This window comes from Varanus komodoensis, unplaced genomic scaffold, assembly GCF_004798865.1.
Source record: "Varanus komodoensis strain SLA01 unplaced genomic scaffold, ASM479886v1 scaffold3, whole genome shotgun sequence".
Lineage (NCBI taxonomy): Eukaryota > Metazoa > Chordata > Lepidosauria > Squamata > Varanidae > Varanus > Varanus komodoensis.
The window spans coordinates 23,507,948-23,528,505 of NW_025335761.1; the positions used below are offsets into that span (position 1 = coordinate 23,507,948).

Here is a 20,558-nt window from a genome sequence, read left to right on the forward strand (position 1 = left end):
TGAGCTCCAAAACATTAAAAACTTCAAAAATCTTTTGAATGCTAAAAAGGTAGAGTTAAAGGACAGTACTTAGATTTGAAATATGTCAGCTCCATCCCAGTAAAAATAAGCTTTTAAAATCTTAAGAAATAAATTAAAATCATAAGAGGCAGCAAAGCCGATGTCTTGAACATCTAAGAAAAGTGTCAGCAAACCCAATATTGGATGCCCCAGTATTAAACCAATGCATTGACGACATGGCTATCAATGACTACTAGACATTAACCTAGTGCCATAAGTAATATGCTTCTCAGCACCATTTTCGGTCAGCACAAGTAGAGGAGTATTTCCATGCTTATTTCTATGAATAAATAAAAAGAATATTCCAGATAGCTGCTTAATATGTTAAATCGTATATAATACTCATGTCAGTCCTTCAATAAATAAATTGAAATGCATGAAAAATTAGCTTAAATAGTCTTGGGGCCTCCTTGATATTCCATGCATGCATGCTGCTCCTAGTTCCTGGCAAGAAGTAAGGGATAACTATAAAACAAATACAATCTTTTGTTCATGGTTATTTTTAAATCGTATCCCCAGTGTAGCAACATAAAATTGGATTTTTTTCCATACCACTCAGACAAGCCTGTAGGTTTTCTTATGGTAATTTTGCATCATAAGTAAATAGTATACTATGAAAATAAACCACTATAGACCATTTGCTACTTTCCTACTTAAAAATAATTCCCTCTTGGCTTTTCTACCCAAAGGAACCCTTACAGTCTACTTATTATTTCATATACAATTTCTGGCCCATCAGTGTACTACTTTTATGTTGAAAGGAAGAGTAAAATTCTAGAAGTATATTTAAATAATAATAAGCCAAGAGAAGCATCAAAATTCCCAGTCAAAGGGTGGGTTTCTTCTTCTTTTAATCATGAAGCAACACTGGAATGATTTATAATTTATTCAAAAAGAACATTACTGCCATCATTTATATTTATTCATTCTAGGTTTCTACTTCTGAGAACTCTTGTATTCCAATGCAGATTTTATCCATCACAAGTCCACATTTCCTTAGCATTGATTTTGACAGGTGCCTTCTAGATGGCCCATAAGGGGAAAAACTTTAGGGACATTTTGCTGTAGGAGAGATTATTTGCATAATTATAGCTTCCTTTCACGTTGTGGCAATATTCAGAGTTACTTTATGGTCTGTTTATCAGAATATGCCTCAAAATGTATTCTATGATTAAATGGTAATATAAAAATAAAAATAGGGGAATACCCAACAGCTTCTGCGAAGGGAAAACAAACAACAGCTGCTGAGATAATAACAGGCCAGCTCATAAGACAAAGAGGCTGTTTCGGCAGGCAGTGCAGATAGAAGTGAGGAAACACATTTTGTGTTTTAATTTGTTTTGATGCTCATGTCAAAGGATTTCAGACCATCATTTTGACCAGCACTCAATGCATGCATGTTTGTATACACATACAATATTTTATTCCAGGGTATTTACCAAGAGGGTCAGCTATGTACATATGCATCCACTGTTATAGTGAACGGGGAAACTAAACTGGGTTCGTTTAATCTAGTGATCTGCAAAGGCACAGTCGTGATCATGAAACACATCTAATTCAGTATCCAGACTGCATATATTTATTGGAAAAAGCATAATTCTAGTCCTCCTAGATACAAATGGATTGTTAGCTCCACTGCTATGATTGTGGACAAATTACAAGAGTTGATATTGTTCCATAAGTGGTTACACAACTGCTAGCACAACATCTAGCACTAGTACAAACAAAACCTAGCCTAATGGAGTCATAATAAGTATTACATTACCTTAAGCATGCTTTGCAAATGTGTAATCAAAGTATTGATTTCAAAGGAATCTGACGCTTGTGGGAGGCTGAAAATTGGCTTTTCACAAGAGTTAGAGGCTCTGGGCTAGTGGAATGACAAGACTGGATACAATCAAGCCATAAAAATACAAAGGAAGTACCTTAACTTCTAGACATTTGAGACTAGAGGAGATATGATTGAGTATAATACTTGTTCCCTCTTCCTTTTCTTCTACCATCCCATTTCTCCTGCCCTTACCTAACCCTTGCATTCATTTCTCTTTCCCTTATTATTGCCCTACTTTGCAAGTGCCTAGAATGGCATTTGTACTGATATCGCAGATCCAGATTTTGTTTTGTTTTGTTTTAAAGATCAAATTGGATTGCCATATTAGGCCAAACAGTCAAATAACCATTGTATGCTTTTGTTATCTTATGTTCACTATATTCTTTTTATTAAAAAAATGACTACAACCTTGATATTTTAGGTGCTTTAAAGAAAAAAATTTGCATATAGCACAATATATTACTTGCATTCTTTATACAGAAATTAAGGTATAAAACTGTAAATTTCTCATGTAGATTTTTCTAAGCCTCCACTAAAACTTACTACATGTAAAATACTGCAGAAAATTCTTGTAGTCTTTTCATTTCTTTCACACTAGAGTTATGCCTTTGTGTATTTATACAAAGACCCTTCGTAATTATGTTTATTTTATTGTTTTTACTGCTTTTCTGTAAACCGTTCTGGGACCCATGTATGGCTGCTGAACAGTATATAAAAGCAATAATAAATATATCATACATGCATAAGACTTTGTGTGGTCCTCACAAATAATTTTATACACGGGCCAAAGGACAAGTCTTTATATCAAACTTCAGCGACATTAATAAAAACAGCATATTTATATATGAAATAAAAAGCACTAAAGATTTAGATAAAAGAGTAAAATGGAATTAAAGTGCTTAATTGATAAGCTGTCCTGTTCTCAGGCTTACTCTCAGGAACTGTACTTAATTAAAACAGTTGGGTGTGTATAATGATTCAAGTTTTATCCGGTATGGTACTCACATTTTAGCTCTCAGAAAGGGACAGTGGAGCACCATCATTAGCATAAGGCATTGCTGGTCCCCAACCCTATTGCTAGTTCATCAAACTCTGTTACTGACACTGTGCCACCATTTGCTTGCTGCCCTAACTGCAGCACAGTTGGGTCACAAATGTGTCAAAACCAGCTGTGGTTAAGAGCAGGCAGGATCTCTTTTAGTTCAGTGAAGCATTTGAAGCCTTAGAAACCAGAAGAGCTATGCCAGCCATTAATTTAGCAAGTCCTTAGGTGGGTGAGTACTGGATACACCTTTGTGCCTTTGTAGCATTGTGCATAAGATAGATAAACAGGATCAAGTAGCTGGTTCCACTGAAATGTAAAGGACTAAAGGATCTCTTCACATGCCAAGCTTTCACAAAGGGCATTGCTTCCACATGATATGATGCCACACTGGAGGAGTACATGATAAATAATCTGATTGCACAGGCAGAACAATTGTGTGGTTGTTTTCTTCCTGATTATCATCCTTAACCAAAGGTGCCAATTGTGTGGGGAAGACCCAGGAAATCAGCTTATCTCATATGCTTGCATTAATCACTTTTATACCATGCAGCTACTACACTGTGGCTGAAAGTGTAAAAGAGACTGTTAGCCCCCATCACATTACTTAACTAGTTTGTTTCATGGCTTTAAATTCTTAGCAATTATACTGGATGACCATATTTAAATTAAGAGTCGGGTGAGAAAAGGAGAATAACGTAACTTGAAATATTTTCTCATTGGAGTGCAAAGTGGTGAACAAAAGAATTTTACTCTCCTATTATGCTTCAGTGATTCCTGATAGAAAAGTAATGCTACCCTGGGCACGACCTAAATTCAAAGCAACCTGACTCTTAAACACCTTGGGTTAGCAAAAGCTAGCTGTATCTCAATGGATATTCTTCTCTCAGCAGACATTTTCATTCTGGTAATATAATAATTGGTCTCTGAAGAAGGTAGTATGGCTTTTGTGTTATAGTTTATTTTGAAGCTGCCAAGTAAATTAAATGTAATTGGATTTTTAAAAAAATGACTGGGATTTGGAAAATGGTATGAGAATAACAGAGTCCCAAATAATATTTATAAACCAAGATTAACGATATAATTGACCTAATTTGGAATAGCCTCTCTTTGAAAAACTCTTGAATTCAAGTAGAAAAAAGAGAAGCAGTTTACTCTTGGAGGACTGGCATCCTATGATGTCAAAAAGAAAAGCATCATAGTAATTTTACTTACCCCTTCACTGGAATTGTCTCCTGTATTGGCAAGCATTTCCTGGAGGGCTCGAACTGATAAAGACTGCTCCAGTACAAAGTTGCAGATGCAAAGGTCAGGTGGGACATACTGTAAAAGTAAAAGAAGCAAAAAAGATCAGTGCTTCATCTGATGTAGGGAGCTTTTGGCCTTAAAGCTTACACTACATTATATTTGTTGTTCCTTATTTCAACACTCTTTGTGTTGAACCAGATTTACATCAGATCAACTGCAATAATGATGCAGCCTTCCCCAACCTCTCCTTCCAAAGGTAATCCCTTCAACCCTGAGAATGTTCCATAGAGGCTGTTTTCAGTAATGTATTCTTTTGCTTTTCTCTCCTGTTGTGCACTGCCCAGAGAACTTCAGCTGCAGGTGATACTGAAATGAAATGAAATACAAAACTACAAGCCATGGTGGTCTATTGTCTTGTCTGAAGCCTGTGAGGAACATACTGCATGGGACAAAGAGAGAAACAACAGTCTGTTGTTATAATTTCCACATTTCATCATGGCTTATTTGGGTGGTGTGAACCCAGAAACATGGTTTCCCTACAACTGCCAAAGGGTGCAGACACTCTTGCCTGCATCCTTTAGAATCAAATCTGCTTAGCAGCTGATGCATCAGCATGAGCCATGCTCCAACTGACTGTTCCATCCCCGCTCCAACCTCTGCCTTATCACTGCCATCCAGATGCCCACCTGGCGTTTTGGAATGCTTCTGACAGTGGAGAAGTGCACTGCACCACCTCCAGCAGTGACCTTAGAGACAGCCATGTTTGGCTCACCCATCTGGTCACTGTTCACACAAAGACAGCTCATAAGCTGCTTTGCTGTTGCTTTTCTGGCAGAATCTTCTCTCCACTCTCTGCAAAGTTGTCTCAAGAGGAGCACATGGGCTACATGTGGGACATCACCAACAGGATGACCACCCCAAAAAGGCCATGTCCTTTGCTTTGGCTCCCATCCTCTCCTCCACTCCCATTTTGCCTCTTGCATTCCTCAGGACTGTCAAAAAGCCCCCGTCTCCTTCCCTCAGTCTTTTGACACCACCAACACACAGCACTGTCAGACAAAAGAAACAGGCAATGCATACAGCAATTTCCCAGTAGATCTGGGATAACTACCTGTGGAAGTTCCAGTTGTAGAGCCTCCATCTTGACAAGGATACCAGCTTACTTCCTGCCAACAGAAATGTTAGAGTGCCCCTTGGGGCTTCCTGAAGGAATTTGTGGGGTGATGGGTGGGGTCATGACACATATGCTTTCCTCCACTACCCTAAGAACAGTTGTATATGTTATGATGTATACATAACATATGTATACATCTATGGTTATACATAGATGTATATGGTTAGATGTATGGACAACTATGTTTGTATACATAGATGTATATGGTTAGATGGGTGGACAACATATGTTTCTGCAGTTGGGAGTGGGTTGTGCCAGGCATAATGAATGGCAGAAGTAGGGCACCAGCCTGCATCTAGCCACTGGATACATACTAGCATGGGGTGGGAAGCTGTGGGGGGAATAGTATGTGGGCACAGCTGTAGTGCCACAGAGCTCACAGAAGAGACTAGATTTATTAACATATAGCACACTTTTCTCTCTGGCACAGCCACCCTTTCTCTGCCCTGGAATCCTTGTGATGCTGGAGAATTAAGGGCATGTTTTGTGACAGTGGTGCAGTTCTTGTGGGAAGGGCTAGCTGTGGAACTGGGTAGAGAAGGGGTGAAGGGGAGTGCCAGATCAGGCCACTTACAGCACTGATCAGATCAGGCCTCCTGGCAGGGAGGAAGGAGTACCTGAGTGACCCACCTCCATGTGTAATGGTACAGGCCAAAGTGGAGGGAAGGACTTCTAAGGGCAGTGGTGCAGGACACCATATAATGCTGGTTGTGGCCATGACAGTTCTCAGTCTTTAGTGCCAAACAGAAGGTATGTCTCCTCTACCTCTTTTTGAAATCACAGGCACCTATGACCCAGGTTGTGGGAGGTTGCTCACAAAAGTACTTTCAAGAATAATATTGAAGATTTTGTCTTGAATGTTCCCAGAGTGCCTTATTCTTAAATTGCCCTAATAATGGTGATATTGATAATAATGCATAACATATTACTGCTCTGTTTTATTTAGGTAGAGGGATGTATCCCAACCAAGCCTTCCCCTCAGTATTTGCAAAGAAACAATTCAGCTTACACCAGCTTATGCATACTTAGTATCATTTATGTCAATTGCCTAAGTACTCATAAAACCAGATTTCTGACAGATACGTGTGTGTGTGTGTGTGTGTGTGTGTGTGTAAAAATATTAATAGAAACATTTTTTAAAGCCTACACTAGAATTTTCTTGTGGAAAGAATTAATATTTTACTGGAAAGTTTTTCTAAAAGCATGAGAACCATTCAAAGCGACCAGCTAGTATTTTGGAGATTGTTGCCAATGTACATTTTAATACATAAACAGTACATTTGTGTTTGTAATATATGATCTGTCATTGCTCATTATTTGTTACACTACTGAGCAACCAAAAGCAATGTTAAATATTCAGGGCATGCATAGTCATACTCTCAATGAATTAAGAATGTCACCAGTATCCTTATCATAAGCAGCACAGGACATGGCAGACTTCTGTTTTCCACACATTTAGAAGAAAGCAGGTTGCATAATGCAGAGGTAGTTGTTGCTCTGTGAAGGTCATGTTCTTGAAAACTGATCTTTGATTTTAAACATATCAAAATATTGTAAGCCAACATCCATATCAGTTCATTCTTCTTAATTATCATTATGAGACAAACAGAGGACAAAAGCTTTGAGCTACACACCCCTGTTTCTATATCCATAGCTAAGGGATTTGCTAGGCTAATTAGATGACATAATAGGAAAGGAAAGTTCCCTGTGGCTAATTTGATTATAGTGACTATAACTCCAGCTTAAATGGTTCTTTAATTATGGCTAGATAGATTAAGGTCTTTTCAACTTGAACATAACCCTATCAATGTTTACTACTAAGATTCTTCCTTTCTCACTCCTATATGCTCAAACTCCCCACATTCACTGCTTCTGTCCTACTGCTAGAGGTGAAAACATATCTTAATTCTTTGGTTTACTCTCGAATCAGAGCCATTCTATAAACCTAAATGCATGAAGGAGTACATGTTATATTGGTGAGGAGGGAAAGAGGTCAGAGTGTGGCCGAAATAGCATCCTGCATTTTACATAAACTGACAGGGTCCAAGAAGAGGGCCAAGCCCTAGCAAAACAAAAAACAAACAAACAAGCACACCAAAAAAATTCAAGATATTTTTCTTTTTCTTCTATTTTAGGAACGAGGACCAACCTCAAGATCCTTCTCTGGCCTCTCTCTACAATGGTTAGGAAGGAGCTAGGGAATCTGGTGAAAAACTGAGAGGAGATGCTCCATATTGTCTGATTCAGGAGTGTGATAAAGACCAGTGAAGCATTACAGAACCATTAGGCAGCTGTCTCACAGTGGCAAGGAAACTGTAAAGTAGGGTGATTGCACAAAGCAAAGAAAACAAGAAGACATTAGTAAGGCTGAGCCAAATGGGGTGGATGGGAATGGCTTTTCAAAAACCATTTGGCCCTCCTCCTTAACATCCCTCATTTTTAACTTCATTTGCATACATTCTTTCCTCAGACATCCTTTGTTGTTCTCTATTTTAATTTCTAATAGTTTCTGTCACTTTACTTAGCCACAACACGAGAGAATACTAAGCACCCATTCATAGCATCCATTTTCTGCTTTTTACCTCAGCTTAATATTCCCTCCATTTTTCAAAAATTTTAAAACAAAAACATATTAGATGGATTATTAAAGGATCATAGATCCACATGGAAAAGATTCATTTTTAAATGAATATTCAAATCTTGTTTTGATCCAAAAATATAACATTATTTGCTTAACATGCACATATTTTCATATTATGGGTGTAATCCCAGCATTTTGCTGGCTTTTTTAGCATCAAGGATCCAAATGTGTGTGGGGGGGGCACTGTTAAACTGATCCAATTTTACATTACAAATTAAATTCAAAAGGGATCCCAGTTGTATTGAAAAAATACAGCTCAGAGGAATTATAAAATGAAAGCAAAACTAGAAGCTTAATTTTCAGATTCATCCCCTTCACTCTTAAACTGGGTTCTGACTCCTTTTACATTGGCTGTCAAGTCAGCTGTTCCCTCCACATCTAAGTTCTGCTTCCAAGACACACAAACAAAGCAGTACAATCAGTTCCTGGGTCCTCTTTATCAATTAGCGTGTCTGCAGCCACCTTTTATGTCTGTTTAGTCATCCCAGGAAGGAGGGCTCTGCTTTCCAGGCCACCTCTGCACCTCTAGCCATCTATGCCACCCACCTATCACTGCGTCTCTAAGGAAATGATGGGTTTCGTGGCATACTTGAAATACTGCTGTTGAATAATATGGACATGTTTCCAATTAAAACATGTTAACATGCAAGGATATAGCTGTTAATCTAACAAATCTTCAATGCCTCAAAATAACAATTGATTCAAGTTTTGTAAAGCTCCTGTTGGAGACAATAGAGACTGGTGTGAATCAAATGAGAATCTGTTTCATTTAGGCACTTCAGTAAGCAAGGATAATAAGATGGTAAGTGGATAATGTTAATTAGCCACTAAGAGTTCCAAATGCAAAACTCTTACAGTCTACTGTGAAATAACTTGCAAGTAATTTTATCCTTTTAAACTTTGTTATCAATTTGGGGAATGATCATAGCAAGTATTGTGCCATGGATTGGGCCCTTTTCTTAAAATCGTATTTATTGGATTTTTATTCTGCCCTTTTTCTTTTAAAGAACTCAAAGTGGCTTTGAGCTCATTCTCTACCTCCTGCTCTCAATTTTATCCCCACAATTAAAAACTCTGTGAAGTAGGTTGGACTGAGAGTTTGCTACTAGCCCAAAGTCACCAAAGATTGCCTGAGTCATAGTCCTGTACTCTTAACCACTACACCACACTAGCTTTTAAGTCAGCTTATCTCATTTCCTTATCAGCTGTAGTCTGCAAAAATCATTACTTTCCCTGTGAAACAAAGTAATTGCATGAGAGTCCAGAAAATAAAATCTGGAGAAATTTTTTGACTTTATTATGTAGGGAATGCAATCAAAATGACTACCATTATAGCTTTCAATATAATCAGCTTTTACATCAATAAGTTATCTCAAGTTCATGTAATCATTATGCTTCCTAGGAATATATGAGGCTACTACTGGCTATGTAAACCTCATTTTCATAGATATTACACCTGAATAAGCTGGCCTAATTCTACAAATGCTTGAGTCTAATTCTATAAATGGGAGATTAAACAGAAGCAAACAAGCCAAGTCAGTTTAACTATAATGCTATGTACAATTTCTGGGGAATGAACATCACTGAATTCAGGGAGGTCTACTTCTAAGGAAGTATGACCTCTCACTGTAAATTCACAAATTTATGGAATTCACTTGAACGTTGTATAATTTCAAAAATCAGTCTGAGGTTATAATTAATAGCATTCTTGCTCTTCTAGTCCTTCATATATCATGCTTTGCTAACAATTTCCTTGTTACTGCCACTGTTGGTAGAAGCTAATTGCTTGGTAAAGCTTGGAAGATTACCTCCATGCATTTTTTTAAATCGTTATATTATTGTTATTTATGTATGTATTTATGTATTCTTTGTGAGCTGCCCCAAGGCTTTGTTGCGATGGGGCGGCATAGAAATGTTTTAAATAAATATATCCCCTTCACACTCATATACCCTCAAAGATTCTGATTTTCCCACATTCCTGCTTTCTTGTTTACTTATTTATACATGTATTTATAGGCCATCTGTAATTACCAAGGCCTTCCTAAGTAGTTTACAATACATAAAACATATTACCAAAGTAAAACACATTAAAACATAATGAATTAAAACATCTATAAAAGCAATGTAAAACGGGCCACAGCATTCAGGCTAAAAGTTTTTAAAAATGTCCTAAAAGGTATGGAAATAGCTGTGAAGGTATTTCTTCACAGTGCCATTTGCACCCATTGAGAATGTGCAGGTTATATTATGCCTGCATACTTTTTAAAAATTACTTTTTGCACCTAGGCTTGTGTCTGCATTTTGTTGAAACTCTTGGCAGATTTCCCTTCAGAACTCATATATTTATTATAGTCTGCTCTGCAAGCAAGCTATAAATCACAGGAGATAACAAACATAAGCCTCCAATTTTGTACCCAAACTTGAAGCTATGCCCATTCTTCCCATTTTTTCCCCACAATGAAAGAACATTTAGTCCTGATCACAAGGAAAGCTACATTAGCTTAACACGTGCAGTGTCTGCTAATATTATTTTACAAGACTGCTATAAGGGCCAAACTAGATATGATAGCATTCACATTGTTTTGCCTTACATGCACAGGGGGTTTTTTTCCAGGGGGTGGGGGGAATTACAGCTGGCATGTGGGAAAGGGGAACAGAGACTGTGACATAGGAAACTTGCCCCACCACAGACCTAATCTGAAGTGGAGGCTCCTGCCCTTACAATTCGTAATGAGAGGAAAGCTCCTATTCTGCAGAGGAGGAGCAAGAGTGTTGGGGTCTCCTATCACTGTTTCAGTGATGCTGACTTCCACCCTATGCTTGCTACTTGTTGAAAACAACAACCGCACGTGATCAAATGATATTAATAGTTCACATCTAGCTTGGCCTTACCCCACCCCCATTCAACATTTCTGCTATTAGGAAATTTTGCAGGTAGTTAAACCCTAATATGCATGGCCTGTGGTGAGATACTAGGACAGGATACTTCCTCCTGTTCTACAGAAGGTGAAAATATAGTAAGTAGATCTTTAACTAACTAGAAAGACATTATGAGGCACCAGCCAAAATTCCCTCTACTATATGTGGACTGAAGATACAGCAGTTCTGTTTTCTACTGAAACTTGTTTCCTGCAAAGACAGAGAGAGCTCCATGGTTTCTGTTAGAAACATAGAAACAGAGAGAGTCAGAAGGGGCCTCCAGGGCCATCTAGTCTGACTCCTGGCTCCAGCCAGCTCCACTCATGACATGCCCACCAATGTGCATGTCTAGCCTATCCTTGAATACCCTCACCGATGGGGCCTCAGCCACCTCCTGTGGATGCCCATTCGGTACCCTTGGGGTCCAAACAGTCAGGAAGTAGTTCCTGGCATCTAAATTGAACCTTGGTTCCCTGTACTGCCATGCTTTCAAGCCAAAGTGACCAAAAACCTTTCAGAGTGGGCCCTTTCTGTTTCTTCTTTAGCTCTGAATATTGGAGGAAACAAAGCAACTGTGCACTGCCACTTCAGGAGTTTGGATACAAGACATTGCCCAGCAGCAGAAACAGCTGAAAATCTCTTTACCAGCTGCCATGCCAGAAGCTTTGGTGAGGACCCAATCCTTCCCTTGTTTGCAGCTGTTGTGCAGTCCCCTCAGCTCCAGCAGGGCCCACACAGGAAGCAGCATTTCAAATGCCAGTCTCAACCTTAATTCTGTACCTTGTCTGACCAGGCGCCTCCCGTCCCTTCCCCACTCCATAACAGAGGCAAATAAGGCCCCACTATACTATAGGCCAGTGATGGCGAACCTTTTAGAAACTGAGTGCCCAAATTGCAATCCAAAAACCATTCATTTATCACAAAGTGCCAACACCGCAATAAAACTTGAATACTGAAAAAACAACTCATACATTAACATCTTTTGTCTTAAAAGAAAAACACTATTTCTGCTAAGTGGCATGTCAGAGATGTGTTGCATGATTTTATCCTTGTTTGGAAAATCATAAAAAAGGGAATTACTCCCAGACAATATAATATCCCCAACAGAGAGGGGCTTACCATGTTTTGGTATGCACAGTGAAATTTGAAAGCTGTCAGCTGATTTGTTTTAGAAAGAAAGTTGCAAAAACTGCGATACTGGGAATGATATTTCCTCAATTTCCCTTCAAGAAACTCTTTCCTTTCAGTTTCACTATGTTCAGCAATACTTTTGTGGTTGGTGTCAAAGTGCTGTCTGACACCTGATGTGCAACACACAACACTTTCACAACACTTTCACCTGATGTGCGACACACAACACTTTCACTACACAGAATACATAATGCTTTCCCATTGTGTTCAATCGCACCAAATGACTCTGTCCAAGCTTCTTGGAATAATCTTCCACTATCTGTTTTCAGTTTAGCTTTTTTTGTTGTAGTCATTTTTTGGTGTTCAAGACTTGGAGTCTACAAAAAACATGAAATTAAAAAAAAAAAAAGAAGCACCCAATACATATCTATCCCTATACCAAAAATAGCTAACACTATTAGTTAACACTAAAGAATAGGCTATTCCCTGAATCAGTGAATCTACAGCAGTGATTTTCAGCTGGGGTTCCTCTTGAATTTGCTGACCACCAGCACAAGGGGGCAACATTCCACTGACCACCAGCTTTTGGCCTGCTCTGAAAAAGGCATCTGAGTGCATTTCCTACCTTGCCTACTTTCTGCTAAAATCACAGTCCAAGGAAATTCCTGGCAGCTCACTGACCGGTCATGCGAAAGCTTGTTGAGTCATGGCTAATGAGTGACATTGTTGCCTGACACCCTTAATCTTTCCAAATATGCACATGGCTGCTGGGGCAATTGCGTGCCCACAGAAAGGGCTCTGCATGCCCCTTCGGGCACGCATGCCATAGGTTCGCCATCACTGCTATAGGCTTTTTTTACTCTTCTGCAAGCCGCAAAATAAATTCAAAGAGCTGCATGCATTTCATGAGCCTCAGTTTGCCCACCTGTATACTAGAGATTGCTTATACCAGTACAACATAGCTCATTAGCAGTATCAGCTAATCTATTTTAAAAAAAGCTTTCTCAGTGATTAGAACTGGACAATGGGTAGTGATGAGAGATGTGTAGATTTTATTCAATCTGATCCATCTGTATTTCATCAATTGTCAGGTGAATCAGGGTTTTTTGTTTTGCTTTATCAATTTCCTGAACCTGAATTTGTGTGCACTTGCACAAATTTGCAATAATGAAAATGTACAAATTCTCTCAAAATGCTCATTTTCACACTTCAGCCAATGAAAAGAGATGTGCATTTGCAGATTTTTTTCCTTTTCTTTTTCCATATGTTTTTACAATGTTTGTGTTCACCTCTGAAAAGTAAACAGTTGCTTTGCAAGACTGTGGAATCTATGTGTTTCTGGGAAAGCCAGACTGCTACATAATCCATGGGTCAGATTCATAGAAATTAAAATTCATTTGAATCTGTTGCAGATTTTTTCAACTTCCCTTGCAGTGATTATTAAAAGTATTTATATTGCACTGTCAGTATATATAATAAAGTAGTTTCCAGCCCAAGACACACTTGAACAAAACTGGTTATCTAAATCTATTTTAATTAGGATACAGGTTAAACTGTTAAATCAAACCTTTGGTTTCACATAAGTATGGCTTTCAGCTTTTGATCTGAGGTTTTAAGAAACAGAGGTGGCAACATATAGGATTTTCTATTGACAATTTAAAAACATTTTCCATGTTACCAGAAGGAGTTGTTGCCGCTGCTGCCGCCGCCACCACTGTTTTTCCTCTACTCACTTGAAGCAAAAAGAAGTGCAGTGATAGAAAAGCTGCCTACAGAGGCTGTGGACTCTTTGTCACAATACTTGAAAGGGAAGATCATACAGACATGACTTAGGGATGTTTTAGCTTTCAGGAGCTGAACTAAGAAATGCTGCAGAATCCAGACATTTTGCCTTTGGGTTCTGTATGTAGGCATGACAATTTTACTAATCTATTTGAAAGTTGTAGAATTTGGGAAGGAAACAACTGCTATAGATCCAGAGTGCAACCCTATCAAATGCATCATCAAGGCTCATAAGTTCTCAAACGCAAAGGTTTTATGGGCATCCAGTGCAGAGTGGGAAGAACAATGAAGGCAAGCTCTGCCTTCCACACCTCTTCCTCTGCATTTCAGCTAGACAGCCAGTTTCAGCTATGCAGCTGAGGCAGTAGAGGGCAAGGAAAAGAAGCTAGAGCACCATGATAGCTTATACCTTGGTGGCACCAATCTCCTCCCTTTCCTGTCCCATAGACACCGTTTAATCCCTCTCTGAGATCAATTTCTCAGCCTTGGAGAAGCAGCTGGCACAGTTCTTTTCATACCAGCTGTGAGTGAGGTAGAGAATCTGAGAACACACCACCATATTCAAGGTCAAAACTTTATCTCTAGCCTGGAATATGTGAAAGCAAAGTTTCTTATGGCCCCCAAGTATCTGTAAGATTTCTTTCCTCAGGATTTAATTGAAAATTCAGAGACAATACCTAGCAGACAAGCTTGAGAGCCAGAAACTGACTCCACCTTGGTACCATTATCTTCAGATCTGACATTTCATTTTACAGGGAATAAAATATCTCAGCTTCAAAAAAAACCTTTTGATGGTAAACACATGTATTCTAAGATATATTCAGTTATAAAATTAGAATATGTTACAGAATTGGAAATTAAGAATATCATGTATGTCAGTGTGAACAAAAGATTTAAGTATGGCTACTGGAAGTCAAGTTTGGTAGAAGGTATATGATATAAATACAAATGATTCTATTTGCATGAAATTGAAAGAAGCCCAGTTAAAGAAATATGTATGCATCCACGTACATTGAATGTGCAGCTCTCCTAGCATGCAATTATGTTGGAAACATTTTTTCCATGAAATGGAATAAATGACAGGGGTTTAATTTGAGTGCAAAAGCTGTTTATTTCAGATAAATCCTGGCAGAGAAATGTTGCTTATGTGTGCCTTTGTGTTATAAAATCAAACCTGCACCTGAGAAAGGTCTCAGAGGGCACCAGCATTCCAAGCCAGGTCACTGTTTAAAGTTGCTGTTGCCTTAAGAAGATGGCATTCTTAGATGAACCGAGAAGCTGCTGGAGGCTGATATTTTCCCGAGGAAATACCTGTGTTCTCATCAGTTGCAGAAAAACTGAAACAATGGTGCCCATTAGTTTCTGAATGGACCTACCTAAGCATCTAGTCCCACAGAGGCAAGCCCCTCCTGAGTGTAGTTGTCAAACCAGATTTACTGAATGGTTCTTCCATCAGACATATTTGCATGTTTAAACATCTCCTGAACTGTCAAGAATTTGCTAGACTGACCTATCAATACAGCCATCAGTAATGTTTTCCGTGCTATCGTTACCAGTATTTCTGATCTGTTTAGAACGTTATGTCATGCCTAAAGACATCAAGAGACTATTGTACCAACATTATCTGGAAACTTAAGACTCTGTATTGGTGTATGTGAGGAGCAAGTTATAAAAATGTCTGTACATGGGCTGTGATTTTGTAGTTGAGTTTGCCTCTACCTGGTAATAGAAGTAATGACTGCAGGTACTGGGGCACCAACCAATAAAGCAGCAGAGGTTCAAACGTTTGATCTTTCCCACAGACCGAAGTGTTCATTTCCTCACAAGTTGAAAATCAAGATTCTGTCACCAGCGACAGGGCTCCTTATGATCTGGATATCTAATTATAAATACAGCTATAATATAGGCAGGTTGCTTACCTGTAACTGTGGTTCTTCAAGTGGCCATCTGTGCATTCACACATATGGGTGCTGCGCCTGCGCAGTGCCTAAGGCAGGAAAAGATTGCAAAGCTTAACAGTTTTTGGTGGGAAACTCCGCTCCCCTCCCCGCTAACGATATAAATGGAGCGGAGTGCCCACCATTTTCTCAGTCTACTGGAGACCGGATATTCTCCCCCTCGCGGCAGCGAGAGATACTGCAAAAATTCACACAGGACCGTTAATACCAAGAAACATAGTACCGAAAAAGAACCCATTCACCAACACCGAGTGGGGCTGGCGGGTGGGTTGTGTGAATGCACAGATGGCCACTCGAAGAATGACAGTTACAGGTAAGCAACCTGCCTTTCTGCGTCGTGGCGTCTGTGCATCACACATATGGGTGACTAGCAAGCTTACCAGACCCGGAGGCGGACAGTGTCGTCACTGAAGGACAGCGAAAAGGACTGCCCAGACAAAGGAACAGTCATGTCTGGCACGCACGTCAAGACGGTTATGCCTGGCAAAGGTGCAAGGAGTAGTCCATGTCGCAGCTTTGCAGATGTCTTGAATCGGAATCCCAGCAGCGACGGCAGAGCAGGCTGCTACCGTTCTTGTAGAATGCCCCCTGGGCATAACAGGTAAGTCAAGCTTGGCAAGTTGGTACGCTAGCTTGATTGTCCACACAACCCATTTTGAAAACCTCTATGAACTCACAGGAGAACCTTTGTCATGGTCCGAATATTTTACAAAGAGACAGTTATATTTATGGAGGGATTCCATATGAGACCTGTAAAAGGCAAAGCAATGACAAACGTTGATGGAATGCAAGGATCATTCAATCGGAGTAGAGGGGGATGGAAAAAAGGCAGGTAATACAATGTCCTGACTGATATGGAATGGTGTCACAACTTTGGGTAAGAATGCCGAATTGGTGCGGAGAACAACTTTTTCTTTATGAAAGTTCAGGTAGGGAGGGTCCACCCTAAGTGCACAAAGTTCACTAGCCCGTCTGGCCGAAGTGACAGCCATGAGGAAGGCAGTCTTCCAAGATAGGAGTCATAAATCGGTATCTGCCAGGGGTTCAAAGGGGGCTCTGGTGAGTGCTTGAAGGACAACTGAGAGGCTCCAGGTGGGCATGACAGGATGAAATGGTGGATGAAGGATCTGCAATCCCTTGAGGAATCTACGAATGATGGTTTGGGAAAAAACCAAGGAGCCCTGTACTTGACCACGGTAGTGGGAAATTGCTGCTCTGTAGACCTTGATGGAGGAGGGTTTAAGTCCCGACTGATGCAGTGATAGAAGAAACTAGAGGAAGTTTTCAACAGAGGCTGAGGAAGCAGTAAATGAATTAGATTCTGCAAGGATGAGAATCGATTCCATTTCGCCGCATAAGATCGTCGCGTTGCCGATCATAAGGCAGATTGAAGAATATGCTGGATGTCGGGATGGAGAGTGCTCGTATCCGATGCAGGGTCTATTGAACCCAAGGGAACAGGTGTCATATTGGGACTGTGTCTAGTACGTGTGGCAGACCTTGGTTCTGTCAGTACCGAATCGGTATCGTGGTTCACCAAATGAGCCAGGCCATAAGACCTAGTGAACTAAGGTCTGGGTGGCGAACAGCTCCGTCCTGCTGGGTGATTAAATGTGGTACAAGTGGCAGTCGGAGAAAAGTGTTGCTGGATAGCTGGAGGAGAGTGGAGAACCATGGCTGGTGGGGCCACCAAGGTGTGATCAGAATCCCCGTAGTGCTGTCGTGAACAATCTTGGAAACAACTTTTGTTATAAGTGGAATCAGAGGGAAGGCGTAGAAAAGTGTGTTGGACCAAGGGATCATCAGGGCATCCCCTGTTGAACCTGAACCGATGCCGGCATGAGAGCAGTATGTTTCGCAGATCCTGTTCCTGTAAGTGGTGAAAAGGTCTATGTCCGGATAGCCCCAGTTGTGAAAAAGGCGACGGCAAGTTGGACGATCCAGTTCCCATTCGTGGGTCGTCGACATTTCTCTGCTCAAAATATTGGCCTCCTCATTGTCGGTACCAGCCAAGTGGACTGCAAGGAGAGTTATGTCCCTGGGGATGCACCAGTCCCACAATTGCATCGCCAGACAGGCCAGGGGAGCGGACTTCATCCCGCCCTGCTTGTTTATATAAAATACAGTGACAACATTGTCGGAGGCATCCTGTACAATGTGTTGCAGGAGAGTGTCCTCAAATGAGCGAAGTGCTTTGAAGCTCTCCAGGAGCTTGAGATAATTGATGTGCCTGGCGGATTCCCACTGGTCCCAGGTGCCCTGCGTTCAAAGGCCAGCACAGAGGGCTCCCCACCCGGTCAGGGATGCGTCAGTATAGAGGGTCAGGGTTGGATGCGGCAGATGGAATGGAGCACCCACAGTCAGATTGTGTCGAACAGTCCACCATGATAGAGTCCGGATGACAGAAGTCGGAAGGCGAAGAAGTCAGTGGGGCAAGTCTCGTTGTGGCTGAAACATTTTGTTGAAATATAATCGAAGTGGTCTCATCCAAAGCCTGGCATGGGAAACTGTGGCAACTGAAGAGGCCATGTGACCAAGGAGCTTCTGGATCAAGAGTGCTGGAACAGTTCTGTTCATTTGGATTTGATGGATCCAGGAGCACAGATTGCCCTGTCAGCTTGGTGGAAGAAAAGCTCTCGCCAGTATGGAATCGAGATGCGCTCCAATGAAATTGATGACCTGTGAGGGAATAAGGCACGATTTCTCATGGTTAACACACAGCCCCAAGTTCTCCAGAAGAGCACAAGTCATTCTCAGTGCTGAGAGAAGGCTTTCCCAGGACAGGGAGACTATTAACCAGTCATTCAGGTAGGGATACACTTGAATCCCTTGGAGCCGAAGATGTGCCCACACCAGGGCCATACATTTGGTGAAAACCCGGGGGGCAGTAGCTAGCCCAAATGGGAAAACGTTGAATTCAAACAGGTCAGAACCAATAGTAAACCGTAGAAGACTCCTATGGGATGGATGAATGGCAATATGAAAATAGGCATCTTTCAGGTCCAGAGAAGCAAACCAATCCTCTCTCGTAAGAAACGGAAGGATATTTTGAAGGGTGGTCATCCGAAACTTTTTAGTTTTGATGAACCTATTGATGTCGTATAGGTCCAGAATTGGACGAAGACCACCGTCCCGCTTAGGGACAGTAAAATGTCTTGAATAGAATCTGTGAAGCCCCTCAGAGCTTGTAAGCTGTCGGATCGCTCCTTTGTGAAGTAATTGTTGAACTTTGTCAACGAGAACAGATGATTGAGGTGTAAATCGGATTGGTCCCGGTGGGGGTACGATATCGAACTCTATTCTGTATCCAAGCTGAATAATGGATAAGACCCACTGATCAGATGTGATGGACTCCCAAATGGGGAGTCGACTTTGTAGTCGATCCCCAAAAGGGAGAGGGGAGGGTGGGTTAAGGAGGAGAGGAGAGGAGAGGAGAGGTTCGCTCGTCCCGTCAATGCTGGCATTTGTCATTGAAATGACAACGGTTTCACTGGAAGTGCTGTTGTTGCTGCTGCTTCCAACGTTGTTGATGGGGCTGAAACTGTTGTCAGTTCGGCAATTGAGTACGGCTGGGATCTGTAAGATGGACGGGACCAGGACCATGTACGTTGGGCTTGGTTTGGGACTTCCATCCAATGAGCAGTCATCCTCGATTCATGTATGGACTTCATTTTGTGGTCCGTCCATGCATGAAATAGGCCCGAGCTGTCAAAAGGCATCTCCTCGATTCGGCGTTTGGTCTTCTCTGGGAAGTTGCAGTTTTGAAGCCAAGCATGGCAACGAAGGGAAGTGGCACCAACCAGAGCCCTGGAGTCGGAATCGACATGGTGTCTTGCTGAAGTCTGCTGTTGAACCGCCACCTGCATGGCCTCCTTGATGAATATACAAGCCAGATCTTTTTGCTGGTCCAGGAGAGAAGCGGTGATATTGTCTAGCTTCTGCATCAAAAAGTATTGATACCGAGCCAGCGTGGCTTCATAATTCAAGATGAGGAGGCCAAGTCCTGTAGTGGCATAGACTCGATGAGCAAACATGTCGATCTTACGGCCTTCCTTGTCACGGGGTGTAGTATGACCCCTCGACTCGTGACCCTGGACGATTCCATGACTATCGAGTTCGGCATTCGATGGTGCAGGAGGAATGGAATTTCCTGCTCCTGAACTCGATACATAGCCTCATATCAGCATGAGGTAGGTTGAGGCTGGTTTGGAAATGGTTCCATCATCGCCTGACGAAGTCGTGATTAAGGGAAGGATGATGGCAGCTGATTGTTCTCCTTTAATGATGTTGTAGAACTTGTCAGTGCTAGGATCGATGTGATGTTGGGCTTCGATCTCTAGTGATCTGGCAAGTCTTACCATCAGTTCCCCAAAGGTCACATATGATTCCTCTGGTGAGCTGGAACCCTGCATGCAGATGATGGCATCAGGCGAAGTTGACACCCCTCGGAGTCATCTGAGTCCAAATCATAATGCAGCAGACAGCTTGAAGAAGACTCAACCGGCGAGCTGGGACGCCTAGACCTCGTCGGTATCGAGGTGGACGGAGCCTCCCTCGGTACCGGGGAGAGAGTACGGTTTCATCCCGATGGGTAATAGCTGCAAGATGGGTAGTCATCCCAGGACTCATGATGCAGTCTCCCATGGTGAGGTTGTTCCCATTCCTCCAAGGGATAACCAGAGGCACGATGTTGGTATCACGCATGCTGAGATGCCAGTCTCAGGAAAGGCTCAGGCGATGGCAGAGGAGTCGGAGAATGAGCCACTGGGGGA

At 41.3% G+C, this 20,558-nt stretch overlaps 1 protein-coding gene across 1 annotated transcript in view; it reads right to left on the reverse strand.

Annotated features, from left to right (window-relative positions):
• The window catches only part of RYR3 (ryanodine receptor 3), a 397,078-nt gene that overhangs the window by 367,312 nt on the left and 9,208 nt on the right, over positions 1 to 20,558 (reverse strand). Inside the window, exon 3 of the mRNA XM_044436195.1 lies at positions 4,149 to 4,256. Within this exon, the coding sequence (XP_044292130.1) occupies positions 4,149 to 4,256 (108 nt within the window). The remainder of the gene's footprint in view (positions 1 to 4,148; positions 4,257 to 20,558) is intronic.